Source organism: Rattus norvegicus, chromosome 16 (assembly GCF_036323735.1).
Source record: "Rattus norvegicus strain BN/NHsdMcwi chromosome 16, GRCr8, whole genome shotgun sequence".
Lineage (NCBI taxonomy): Eukaryota > Metazoa > Chordata > Mammalia > Rodentia > Muridae > Rattus > Rattus norvegicus.
The window spans coordinates 58,343,884-58,357,345 of NC_086034.1; the positions used below are offsets into that span (position 1 = coordinate 58,343,884).

Here is a 13,462-nt window from a genome sequence, read left to right on the forward strand (position 1 = left end):
CTCTGGCTTCCCTTGGTGGCTTAAAGGTACCTCATAATGGATGCTTTGTGTCTCTAGCTTCCTTTTAGTTAGAGCGAGGTGAAGACAGCCAATGCGTACCTAGCACAGGGTCGGGAGTTTTCACATCTCTACCAAGATTCCAACAGTGAAGTCACATGGTTATGAGAGATGTCTGACTTGAGAGCAAACTTATTAGAGCGCAAACAACGTTGGTATTAGTCTCACTTTCAGTCCAAATACTCTGCTGGCTGCCTGTGCCAGAACACAGCCAGAACCCACTAGACTACGCATATTGAGTCAGGGTACAGTCATTATTTTTCCTACCCTACTCTGAAATCCCACCTATCTTGGGATGCTCTGGAAGGCAGCCAATGAGGGTGCAAAGCTGCACTATTCATTCGCAGCTCTCTAAGAAGCCACACCCAACACAAGGCCCTCTTTGTGCCTTAGGAAACAGTGGTGCCACAGTATTACCGTTTCAGGCTGCCTGACTTTCTTTGATTTTTTTTTTTTTTTAAGTATGGGGGTGTCTTTATGTCTCTCTTACTGTTCCAAGCTGCTGGACCCAAATGATCCTCCTGCCTCAGCCTCCTGGGTGGCTAGGATTACAGGCAAGCGCCACCACGGCCAGCTTGAAGATGTTCATGTGGAAAAATACCTAGTGACTTGGGCAGTGAGATCCTCCACCAGAGAGAGGAAGCAGGAAGGAGAGAGAAGTCCAAGGGTGAGACCCGCAGGTAGGAGCAGGCGCAGAGCCGCTATCCCAGGCCCGCGCGCAGGCGCCCAGCACAGCCCGGCGCACCTGGAGGAGGAGCCAAGCCCAGGACCCGCCCACAACCGCTCCCGCCGAAGCCCCCTCCCCGCTCTTCCCATTGCGCCGCACGCGCGCGCAGGTGCGTGAGGCCGCGCCCGCCGGGAACCCTGCAGACGCGGGCCGCCATGGAACACATCCGTACCCCTAAGGTTGGTGGCTCGGGCGGAGGAGGCAGAGAAGGAAGAGGGATGCTGAGCGCACCGGGATGCCCTGCCGGGAGCTGGACCGCGAACGAGGGAGGAGCTGGCGGCTCCCTAGCATCTCCCAGAGCACTGCGAGGCCGGTCTTTCTCTTGCTAGCTCACAGGCCTAGCTGGAGCTAACCTCTTGTCCTTGGGGGGTGCGCAGTGGACACGGGGGTGGGCAGGAGGGAATGAACCCCATTTGTCTGTTGATAAACGGTTTTTCTTGCCCGGTTATAGGCTTTAAAGATTTTCATTTAAAAAAGGTGCTGCTAGCTCTGAGCAGTTGAAAAGGAAGCAAGCTCTGAATAGCAGGTGCAAAGAAAGTGCGTTGTAGACAGATGGTTTGAATGAACTTGGAAGCTTGTTGAAACTAAAGATTCCGACTCGCCCGATGCTTCCTTTCCGGTTTTGAGGTGGGAGCTGCTAGGGACCTGCAGCTGAGCCTAGGATCCATACTTGCCGTGACTGAATGCTGGCGTGTTCTTCTGTTTCCCGTTTGTTTGGCTCTTTGGGAAGAAGATGCTACGTATAGATTTTGCCCGTGAGTGTGTATTAAACACACTGGCGTTTGCCATTGAACAGAAATGTCTGTTTCTCGATTATCCAGTTAAATAAGACTGGAAGCCCTAACCATTGTACCAAATCTTGCCACTCTGTTGCAATATAATTTAGAATGAAAATAATGATAGAGATTCCTATTTGATTTTAAAAACCTCTGAGAAGGAAGACCTTTTTAAAAATCATGTTGTCTATCTCTTGTTGCCATCACATAGTCCTTTCAGAATCATATTTTAAAAAGGCCCCTGACAGACTTAGGCCAAAATTATATCAGAGTGCACAGAACTCCCGTGATCTCAGGGATATTATCATTTCATGGGAACGTAAACTTAATTATTTTGCTCTTTATCCAGCAAGAATTTATTCCTACAATCCGAGATGGTTGCCCATACCCCTTTTAAGTGCCTCTTTAATATCATGTTCGTGGAAGAATTGGCCTTCTAGTTTGCTGGAGAATGTCAGTTCCAGCGGTGGACTTAAATTGTATTGATGTTGCACTGTGGAATTAAACTGTTGCTTTACAATCGGGAAATTGTAAACTTAGGAGACAGTGCCATAAACCACAAGATAGGTGGCCCAAGGCTTTCAGGGCTTAAGTGGTACTAAATAATTTATTCAAGAATGATGAGTTTAACCCATGATTCTCTTTGTCTCTTGCCAAGGTCATTCTTCTTTCATGATGAAGGAGACCTTATACAGGCGTTGTCTTTTGTGGATGTCGGCAGCAAGGGTGATGGTACTGTAGCCTGGGATGGCATTCTTTTATTCAATAGGAGCTTGGGAGAGTGATGCCACTTTCTGGATTTTACTCTGTTATACCTCAGACAAAGCCATATATTTAAACCAGAGCAACAAGAAGCATTTTTTTTAATTGTTTTTCATCAATACCCTCTAGGCCACGTAGAAATTGCGACTGGAAATTGAAAGAAATTGGTGGTCGGGATGGAGAGGTCACTGAAGTGTCTTTGAATTATGCGGCCATTGGCACTAGAATAATAAATTGTCATAACAAAATTCTGAGGTTACACATGTTAGGCGGATGAGATTCAATCATCTGTTTTCACTCCACAAGCACTTAAGAGTCATGGACTTTGCTATTTGTGAAATGCTTGGAGTACCACACGTTCAGGATCTCCCAGTTGTAAACATGGGACTATATGACTCAGACGTAGACATGAACCGGGTATGGGTACGGTGGATTCAAAGAGGGGAATTGACAGAGGGTCAGTCATTACGTGGTCCTGTGGGTCTCTCCACCCACTGTGTCACGTGTGTATTTCCGTGGGAAGATGAGGAAAGTCTTCTTAGAGTTGACTGTTACAGCCAAAGGAGTCGACGCTCAAGGGCATTTGATACAGTGGTCACATGATTCTGTAAATATACATTAGAATGAATAATTGCAAACTCAGAAGAATTTGAAAACCACAAGATTGGGCTGAAAATGAAGTTCATTGAGGAAAAAGAAACCCTTCCTTTTATCCCCTGTTTTTAAGTCCTAAAGTAATTTTCGCCATTCAGGAATGTCCATCCCATAGCTATGGGCAGGCATGTGTGACTAAAGGGTAGGTGTGAATGCAGCCCAACACAAAGCAGTAAACTTAAACCTGTCTGCGAGATCAAACAAACAAAACTCAACTGCAAGGTACTGGACTGCCCATATCATAGATGACAAAGCCATCTGGTAACATCAAAAGGTTGAATGTATTGGACTATGGGTAAAGCGTTTGTTGCACATGTATGGGAATTTGGATTCCCAGCACCCACACTGAAAGTTGGGCATGATGGCACACTCCTGAAATCCCAGCACTGGGGGAGGGGGTGTTGGTAGAAACAAGAGAATGGCCGTTGCTCACTGGGCAGCCAATCTAGTCAACACAGCAAGCTCCACAGACCCTGACTCACAGATGAGGTGGGGAGACAGACCAGTCTGGGAGGACATCCAGTGTTAAGCTCCAGCATCTAGGAGTGCATACGCTGTACGCATGGATTTGAAGCATTCATGGTTGCATACAAAGAGTACAGCTACATGCTCAATTCTGTGGTTGTTAGTGGTGGCATTCACGCTTACACTGCATGCTCTGTTATATTCTCAGGGAAGTTTTTTTCTTGATTTCATAGTTTTATGTCTTCAGTCGTATATAGAAAGTTTGCTTAACGGATTCACTGTTCATTTGATGCACTATTTACCAGGATAGGAATGGGTTTGTTTTGAGGAAAGTAAATGTATACATGTATGATGTATAGTTGCTTTCTCATTGACCGTGTAAGTTATTGATTTGCTCAAGGAAAACTGGTAAGAGCTGTCACAGCCTGTCGCACTCTGGAGTGCGGTTTAAGAAGATACATGTGAATAATTAGGAGTGCCCTGTACATATTTCTTTCTGTGTGTGTGTGTGTGCCTGCATATACACTTTACTAAAGCCTTTCAAGAGCATATGCTAAGCAGAATGTGTTTCAACCAGAATGGTCCCCTGCAAAGGAAATAATACTCCAAGAGCTCTGCGGCTGTGTGGACGTGGGGCTGTTCAGGATTACCTGTACCCTTCACAGTAGAAATCGGGGTTTCTGCTTTGGTGTTGATCTCCCTTTACCAACCAGAAAACTCACCAGGGAGAAAGTATGCCAGTGGAAGCTTAGCTATCCTTTGAGCTCAAGTATTACTTATATCAAAAGGCTTCTGAGTTCCTAGAAACAGCTTGAAGTGTTGGTGAAATTTCATTTGTTTGTCTGGGGTCTGACTGAGAGTAATCTTTTCTTTCTGAAAGGCATTTCCTCCACATTTGTAAATTTGAGTTATTAACGGGATACGTGGTCATCTCTAATACAAACCGTTAAATGGCTCCTGCTCTGACCCCCACTCCTAAGTCTGAGCCCTTACTGGATAGTGTCTTCCTTTTCTGTTGTCTTCTTTTCTGGGTAATTCTATTATGACATATGGTCACACTTCACTCTCATTGATTTTCTTTTTTTTTTTTTTTTTTTTTTTTTTTTCTTTTTTTCAGAGCTGGGGACTGAACCCAGGGCCTTGCACTTGCTAGGCAAGTGCTCTACCACTGAGCTAAATCCCCAACCCCTCTCATTGATTTTCTTACAGTGGCAACCTAATACCTTGGAAAAAGCAACTTAAGGCGAGGAGGGTTTGATTTGGCTCACAGTTGTAGGGTTTACAGTCCAGCATGGAGGGGAAGGCCACAATGGTGGAAAGGCTTGGTCTTTGGTGCTCACCAGAAGGCAGAGAAAGGGGAATGGCATTGCTTAGTGATTTCCCCTCTTTCCCCTTTTCTATCAGTCTGGGACCCCAAGGGTTGGGGTCCCACATTCAGTGTGAGTTTTTCCTCTTTGGTTAAAACACGGTAGAGACCTCCTCATGGACACACTCCAAGCTGTGTCTTGTTAATGTCCTAGATTATTGTTTTTTTTTTGTTGTTGTTTTTGTTGTTATTGTTTTTTAATTCAATCAATTGAAATCAACCATCCTACTTACTCTGCCAATGTTTTTGAGTGAATTCTCTCTGAACCTAGATACAAAACAAGAATCCCCAGAAGATTCTAGGACTCTGTTTGACTGATCTGTCCTACTTCCCCAGTTTCATTTAGTGACCATTTCCTGACCAGGTCTGTGGCCTTGGTAAGCTTATCAAGTGTGGCAGGTCCTCTTGTGTCTCAGGATTTGTGCACTGTCATTCCATCTCAGGAAGAGTGGGGGAACTGTACACTCTAATCTTTTCTTCACCAGGCTAAGTTTCTCATAGTCCCAGTTTCCAATTAAAAGTAATCTCAGAGAGCCTGCTACCCATGCCTTTCGTCTAAATTAGACCCGCCTGCTGCATTTTTTTTAATGGAACCATTTTGTTTTTCTTTTATGCTCCTCACTGATTACTGTGTTCATTTGTGTGGTATTTGTTGAATGTTATGCTTCCTGCCTTAACTGGGAGTCTCGGAAGACGACGGATGTATTCACTCCTGCATCCACAGTACCTCAACAGTGCTTAGTATCAAGGAAGCATGCATTAAATAAATAATAATTGTACGAATGAATAGTATTCTTCATTCAGTACTTTATATTTCTGACTAGGCATTAGGAATCCAGGTTTCATATGCACGGTGCCTGTAACTTGGTTGTACTGTGATCCTCTTAAATATGCACATATGTATATATGTATATATAGTGCACAGTGCATAGCGATTGCATTTGTATTTAATATGATAAAATGTAAATAACATAAAGCCACTTTTATCAAATATGCAACCTAGTGGTTTCAGTGTGGGTGGAGTGTTGTGCAAGCATTGACATTCTCCAGTTTTTGAACACGTTCATCGTGCCCAGAGAACTCATTGATTAGCCTTGGTTTATAAAGTCTTAAACGTACACAAGTCTTTTTCGGCGTCGTTGTTTGCTTGCTTCCCGTTGGACTCAGACTGTTGCTTAATCCTACTTTGGATCCTTATTCTCATCCTCTTGGTTTGGTACCAGGTACCATATATTAGGTCTAGTTCTGTTACTTTGTTCCTCATCGAGATAAACCAGGGTGTGAACATTCTGAGCAGTGGGTGCCGTTTGCCCCATTTCTTAGGGCCTCGACCTTGGCAACTTCACCAGGTCTCTTACTTAGCTCACTCCCCCATCGCTCCCCCCAAACAGTTCATCAGGGAAGGAAAGTACAGCTTTTTGGAATGATGACTTGAGTGAATCCTGATGTCCCCAGTGATTGATGGTTTCCTTTTTTAGGCTGAAACAGAGTTCCATTAAGTAACTAATTTTAGAATCTTGCCTAGAATGAATGTCAAACTGACCAGTTTGACCGCCTCCTCCATTGGGGAATAGTAATCTCATTTGTGCGCTCTCTGTTTGACATGAAGACTTGAGATTTTCTTTCTCCCTGCCAGTCATCATCCTTATACCACTGTCACCTGGGCTTTCTTTTACTTAGCAAATAGTCTGCAGATGATAACAGTAATAGGGGATGCATGCATGTCTGTGCACTCTGCCCATATCTAGACATTTTTATTACTGCCATAGAAATCCCATGCTCATTAGTGGTCACGGCCCAGTTCTTTCTCTTACCTCTAATGACCAGTAATACGCTTTTTATCTGTGCTCTGTTATCTTTCCAGAAATCTCATATGAATTGAACCTTAAGATATGTACTCTTTATGGCTTTTCAAACTCGATTTCTAGATTGGCCCAGATTGTAGTGTTACTCTACTGTGGTGTTTGTGGGCATTTAGTCTAGGCTCCGCCCCACAGTTACCTGGCAATAGCCAGGTGTGCCGATCCACTATAAAAGGGGCCGCCTGCCCCCTCCTTACTCTCTTGTTCTCTTGCTCTCTCCCTCTTGCTCCTGCTCCCTCTCTCTCTCTACGTGTTCCTGGCCAGCCTCTACTTCTCTCCTCTCTCCCCTCCCCTGCTTCCCCTCCACTCCCCATGTCCTGAATGAACTGTTCTATACTGTACCGCTGGTACTTCATAGGGAGAAGGGATACCTGAGCATGGGCCCGAAAGACACCCCCTTCCCCAACACCATACCACACCCCCACCAAACATATCTCTGGCCTCTCACCTTTTTATAAAACATAACAATATTGCTCTGGCTGTTGCTAACAAATTCTACTGTGAGCTTATGTGTGTGGATTTTAATGCAGACCCATGTTTCAGCCTTCTTAACAATGACTTTTCTTTAAGAGTAGAATTGCTAAATTATGAGAAAGTTTTCTTAGCATGTTAGGGACTTTTCTAAATCATCCAAAAATGCTCCACCAGTTATGAGCCTCCAACAATGTCTACTGTGGCCAGTTTTGATTGTTTGATGACTGTTTCTCTACCAACTCTTGTTAACTGTCTTTAGTTTGAGTCTCCTGTATTAGTTAATGAAATAGTATCAGAGGATGTTGCTTTGCTCACTGTTAGGAGAGTTTAAGGGTCCACCATTGCTTGGCCTAGTTCAGTTGGGTTGACTATCGTGACAATAGGCACGAGTGATGGAGGAGGTTCCTCATGTGGACAGGAAACAGTAAAGAAGAGACCAGTGCCCCCAGTGATCCACTTCCTGTTAGGGCCCACTTCTGAAGTTTCCAGCAGCTCCTCACATAGTGCTGTCAGCAGGAGACAGTGTTCCACACACACATGAGCCTGTCTGGGGTATTTCACATGTAAGTGCTGACCCCATCCCTGTGAAGTAGTTTCTGTTTTCCATTTATAACCCCTAATGACTGAAGGTGTTAAGTGTCTTCTCATGTGCTTATAAACCAGTCATGTATTTTCTTTGGATAACATCATTTAAATCCTTTGCTTAGTTTGAACTTGAATTTTAATTTTTTTCAGATTTTTTAAAAGAACTTTTTTTTAAAAAAAGTCACGACTGCATGTTAATAATACATACTAGTAGATATCACTATTGAGGTCCTGTGGACACATATGTCCTGCTGAGGTCATGTCCACTTTACCCCGTGTCCTCTCCTTTAATATTTTAATCGTTGAATTGTCGAGAGTCCTTCTGGATGTCGGTTTCTAGTCAGATATCTGAGTTGTCAGTGTTTTCTCTGCCATTCTGGAGGCTTCCCTTTCATTGTTTTGATAGAGTTTTTGTTTTTCATTTTTGGCTTTGAGACAGTATTATGTATCCCAGGCTGGCTCTGTTTTTTGATCTTGCTCTGTAGCCAAGCCCAGGATGACCTTAAACATCTGATCCTACTTGTGCCCATCCTGAGCTGATGGGTGTTTGCCGCCATGTCTGGTTTAAGTGATGCTGGTCAGTGGGGAAGCAACCCAGGGTTCTTGCATTACCAGGCAATGCAAGCCAAGTCAGTGCAGTGCGATGTCAGCCTCCCACCCGCACTGCACCCTTGAGCCTTTGTTAGTGTCTTTGAAACACAGAGGTTTGAGTTTATTGATCCACGCGCTCATGGTTGGTTTGTTTGTCTGCGCTATGGGGAGGCAATCATGGTTTTGCTGTCTATATATTTTTTAAGTCAGTGTTTCTGAGTATCAAGGTAATACAGATGTTTAGTTGGAAAAGCAGAACAAAACCAAATGATGCCTAATCTTAACACCCAGGAAAGGCTGCTTCTCTGTAGAATACTGCCCTTTTCTTTGCGTATGAATAGAAATGAAATTTAAAACAAATTGGGTCCATAGTCTCTCTCTTTGCGTGTTCTTTTTTATTAATATTCTTCTGGAAAAATGACTCTAATAACCTCATAGACTATAATTATAGTCTGTGGTTTAACCATGAGTTATTTAGGGAGATGGTTCTCATGGGTCATTTACGTTTTCGTGCTTTAGTTTGGCACTATCTGAAAGATGGTGTATAGTGAACAGCTTACCTCTCTCTCTATCCCTCCCTCCCCCTTTCTCCCTCCCTCCCTCTCTTTCCCTGTCAGAATTTTTATCTAAGTAGCATAGAGTGACTTCATTTTTCGAAACAATAATAAAGTTCTCTCTAGACGCAAGAGCTCTTCAGGTTTACTGGAAGCCTCCTTGCATGACGTTCTGTGTTCATAAATTCTGAGTTTGAAAACTCCCCATTTGTGGCCCAGATCTACTCTGTAAGTTGTCTGTGCAGACTGCTCAGTATTGTCCCTTGGACACAGCGAGGAGGCAGCCGGGAGCCCTGTGAACGTGAACTCTTGGTTTGCAGTGAGCAACAGTATCTTCAGAAGTCTTGTGTCTGTGGAGAGTTCTGGGGCTGCTTGTTATGTTGTAAGCAGTCAGAACTCTCAGGTACTTCATCATCCTTAGGGTAAACATTTAATATTTAATTTATTTGATATTTAGCTTATTCCCATTTTATCACTAATAAATAACCACAATAAAACATCAGTGTATTTAAATCACTTTGCAGAAGTCTGTGTTGCCTATGTTCTCTTCTTTTTTTTAAATGACTTAAACATTTTCTTCCCAAATTTTGTGTGGTACTATTGTAGTAGATTTTTTAAAAATAATTAATTCTTTTTTAAAAATTGGATATTTTATTTATTTACATTTCAAATGTTGTCCCCTTTCCCGGCTTCCCTTCTGCAAACTTCGTATCCCATCCCCTCCTTACCCTGCTTCTCTGAGGGTGCTCCCCCACCTCACCACTCTAGCATTCCCCTACATTGGAGCATCAAGTCTTCACAGGACCAAGGACCTCCCTCCTGTTGATGCCAGATAAGACCCCTTCAGCTCCTTTAGTCCTTTCTCTAACTCTCCCATTGGGGTCCCTGTGATCAGTCTGATGATTGACTTCGAGCATCCATATCTGTATTGGTTAGGATCTGGCAAAACCTCTCAGGAGACAGCTATATCAGGTTCCTGTCAGCAAGCACTTCTTGGCATCAGCAATAGTGTCTGGGTTTGGTGTCTGCATGTGAGATGGATCCCCAGGTGGGGCAGTCTCTGGATGGCCTTTCCTTCAGTCTCTGCTCCATTCTTTGTCCCTGTATTTCCTTTAGACAGGAGCAATTCTGGGTTAAAATTTTGGAGATGGGTGGGTGGCCCCATCCCTCAACCAGGGGGCCATGCCCAACCTCTGGATATGGTCTCTGCAGGTTCTCCCTCCCCTTTGTGGGGTATTTCAGATAATCTCATCCCTGTGGGGTCCTGGGAACCTGTTGCTTTCCTGGCATCTGGGACTTTCTGGTTGCTACCCCCAGTTCCCATCCCCCATTGCTACACAGCTCTGCTCAATTTCCTGACCCTCTGTACATCTCCTCCGTCTCCTCCCATACCTGATTCTGCCCCTCTTTTTCCCCTCCCCCTCCTTTCTTTCTCCCAAGTTCTTCCCACTGTCTACGTCCCATAATTATTTTGTTCCCTTTTCTAAGTAAGACTGAAGCATCCACTCTTTGGTCTTCCTTCCTGTTGAGCTTCGTGTGGTCCGTGAGTTGTATCGTGGGTATTCCAAGCTGTTTGCCTAATAGCCACTTATCAGTGAGTGCATGCCATGTGTGTTCTTCTGTGATTAGGTTACCTCACTCAGGATGATATTTTCTAGATCCATCCATTTGCCTATGAATTTCATAAAGTCATTGTTTTTGATAGCTGAGTAGTATTCCATTGTGTAGATGTACCACATTTTCTATATTCATTCCTCTGTTGAAGGGCATCTGGATTCTTTCCAGCTTCTGGCTATTATAAATAAGGCTGCTATGACCATAGTGAAGCATGTATCTTTGTTATATGTTGGAGCATCTTTTGGGTATATGCCCAGGAGTGGTATAGCTGGGTCCTCAGGTAGTACTATGTCCTTAGTCATCAGGGAAATGTAAATCAAAATGACCCTGAGATTCCACCTCACACCAGTCAGAATGGCTAAGATCAAAAACTCAGGGGACAGCAGATGCTGGCAAGGATGTGGAGAAAGAGGAACACTCCTCCATTGTTGGTGGGATTGCAAACTGGTACAACCACTCTGGAAATCAGTCTGGAGTTTCTTCAAAGTAATTAATTCTTGATGATGACATGTAATTCACTGGTTTATGGTAACATTGAGCTTACCTTGTGGCTATCTTTACTACAGTAATTCAGTAGCCTGTTGGACGCCTTCCTGTAGAGCACTATGGAGCACTGTAGAGCGCTGTAGAGTACTGTAGAGTGATGTAGAGTACTGCAGAGTACTGCAGAGCACTGTAGAGCACTACAGAGGACTATAGAGCACTGTAGAGCACTGTTGAGTGCTGTAGAGTGCTGTAGAGTACTGTACTGTAGAGTACTGTAGAGCACTGTAGAGCACTGTAGAGCACTGCAGAGCACTGTACTGTAGAGTACTGTAGAGCACTGTAGAGCACTGCAGAGCGCTGTAGAGTACTGTAGAGCGCTGTAGAGTACTGTAGAGTGCTGTAGAGTACTGTAGAGCACTGTAGAGTGCTGTAGAGTACTGTAGAGCGCTGTAGAGCACTGTAGAGCACTGTACTGTAGAGTACTGTAGAGCACTGCAGAGCACTGCAGAGCACTGTACTGTAGAGTACTGTAGAGTGCTATAGAGTACTGCAGAGCGCTGTAGAGCACTGTAGAGCGCTATAGAGTACTGTAGAGTACTGTAGAGCACTGTAGAGCACTGTAGAGCGCTGTAGAGCGCTGCAGAGCACTGCAGAGCGCTGTAGAGCGCTGTAGAGCACTGTAGAGCTCTGTAGAGCGCTGCAGAGCGCTGTAGAGCGCTGCAGAGCGCTGTAGAGCGCTGTAGAGCACTGCAGAGCACTGTAGAGCACTGTAGAGTACTGTAGAGTGCTGTAGAGCGCTATAGAGCACTGTAGAGTGCTATAGAGCACTGTAGAGTGCTGTAGAGCGCTATAGAGTACTGTAGAGCACTGCAGCAACTGCACTACACACTGTCGGATGGCTTTCCACGGGACAATCCGCTCAGTCCTCAGTCAGCGTCTCAGGTGAATGCCGTCCATCGTTAGCCCCACTTCACAGTGGAGGAAACTGAGGTTAGACAGGTTGCTCAGGTAGGAGAGGCAGAATGAGAACCGTGCAGTGTGGCTTGCCATTCTGTATGCTTTACAAGTAGACTACTTTTTGATATACATGAAGTGACGTGAGAGAGCATCTTGGGGTGGATGCTCAACAGGTCCAGGCCTCCTGCTGCATGCCTGGATTGTTACCTTCATGTTAACACTTTGCTTTTGTGTTCTCAAACATTCTGGTCACTTTTTCTTTATACTGCAATTTGATTTTCACAAAAGAACCAGGGGCGGTACTGTATGGCCAGTATTGCCCAAGATTTTTGGCAACTCCAGAGGACGTAGTCTGCGTTACCGCACGTGGTCACTCACTTCAGAGGCAAGATGGGGTTGTTTGTGGGGATGAACCCTTAAAGTATAGCCTTGGCAGTTTATTTTCTTTAGTTTTCAGAAAGCTAAATCCTCACAGGAGTTGTACTAAGCATTCCTCAGAGTCATCTGTACTTACGGCTGGAGGGTCAGTGGTTGTTCCCTGAAGCGTGAGGACCCGAATTCCATCCCAAGCTCCCATGGGAAAAGCGGGGGCTGGCTGCAAGCAGGGCATTGTGATGCAGCAGGGACACCAGGACATGCAGGCCCCCAGCAGAGCCCTCAAACTCAAGTCTCCAGTTCAGTGATAGACCCTCCCGTCACAGGAGAGTAAGGCAGAGAGTGATAGAGGAGCAGGGCATCTGATGTTCTCATCTGACCTACACACACACACAAACACATACACACTTCAGACATAGACATACACATATACACACACTCACAGTTACACTCATACTCAGACACATACACATACACAGAGACACGCACTCATACATAGACATACACACACGCTCAAACACACACATACACATACCCACATACACTCACATACTCACACAGAGACACACTCATACTTGGACATACACACACAGCACACATAGATGCTCTCTTACACACACAGACACACACACACACACACACACACACACTGACTCACACATACACACACACACACAGACTCACACAGAGGTAACCATGCTTTCTGAAATCCTCCCTTCTAATAGATTTAGCAATACTTGGGTGAAGTCTTACTATCTTGAGTCAACCTTTGATATTTAGGGCACACAATCTATCATAGAACTAAAGAATTCTTCATTCTCAAATTGTGTTTTTATTCATTCATATAGTGTAGAATGCATGTAGCTGCCAGTGTCTTTTTAAGTAGCTGGATGAAGACTATGAATGAATATGTTGGTTTGAATGGGGAAAAAATGAGAAAAATGAGAACACCGTAGAAGATATGGCTGGGAGTCAGGATTGTTCTTAATACATGACAATAACAAGTCTTCCAGGTAAAATGACTTTTGTACAGAAATCTAATTTTAGAATAGTTTTAAACCCATGGGTGTTCTAAAATGAACCCCTGTATTTGTTAGTAGTTATTTACCCTTTGTATCTTTGTATCTTTCTATATTGAAGATACTCACTGATCT

The 13,462-nt window shown here is 44.2% G+C and overlaps 1 protein-coding gene across 2 annotated transcripts in view; it reads left to right on the forward strand.

The window, feature by feature from the left end:
- Positions 1-871: 871 nt before the first annotated feature.
- Positions 872-13,462, forward strand: part of Mtmr7 (myotubularin related protein 7) — a 90,928-nt gene continuing 78,337 nt past the window's right edge. The window contains exon 1 of one of the 2 annotated variants that reach the window (NM_001107312.3): positions 872-963. In NM_001107312.3, the coding sequence (NP_001100782.2) occupies positions 940-963 (24 nt within the window). In that variant the 5' untranslated portion in view covers positions 872-939. Of the gene's footprint in view, positions 964-1,224; positions 2,293-13,462 lie in introns of those variants that run through there. The other variant, XM_063275429.1, reaches the window with a different exon arrangement.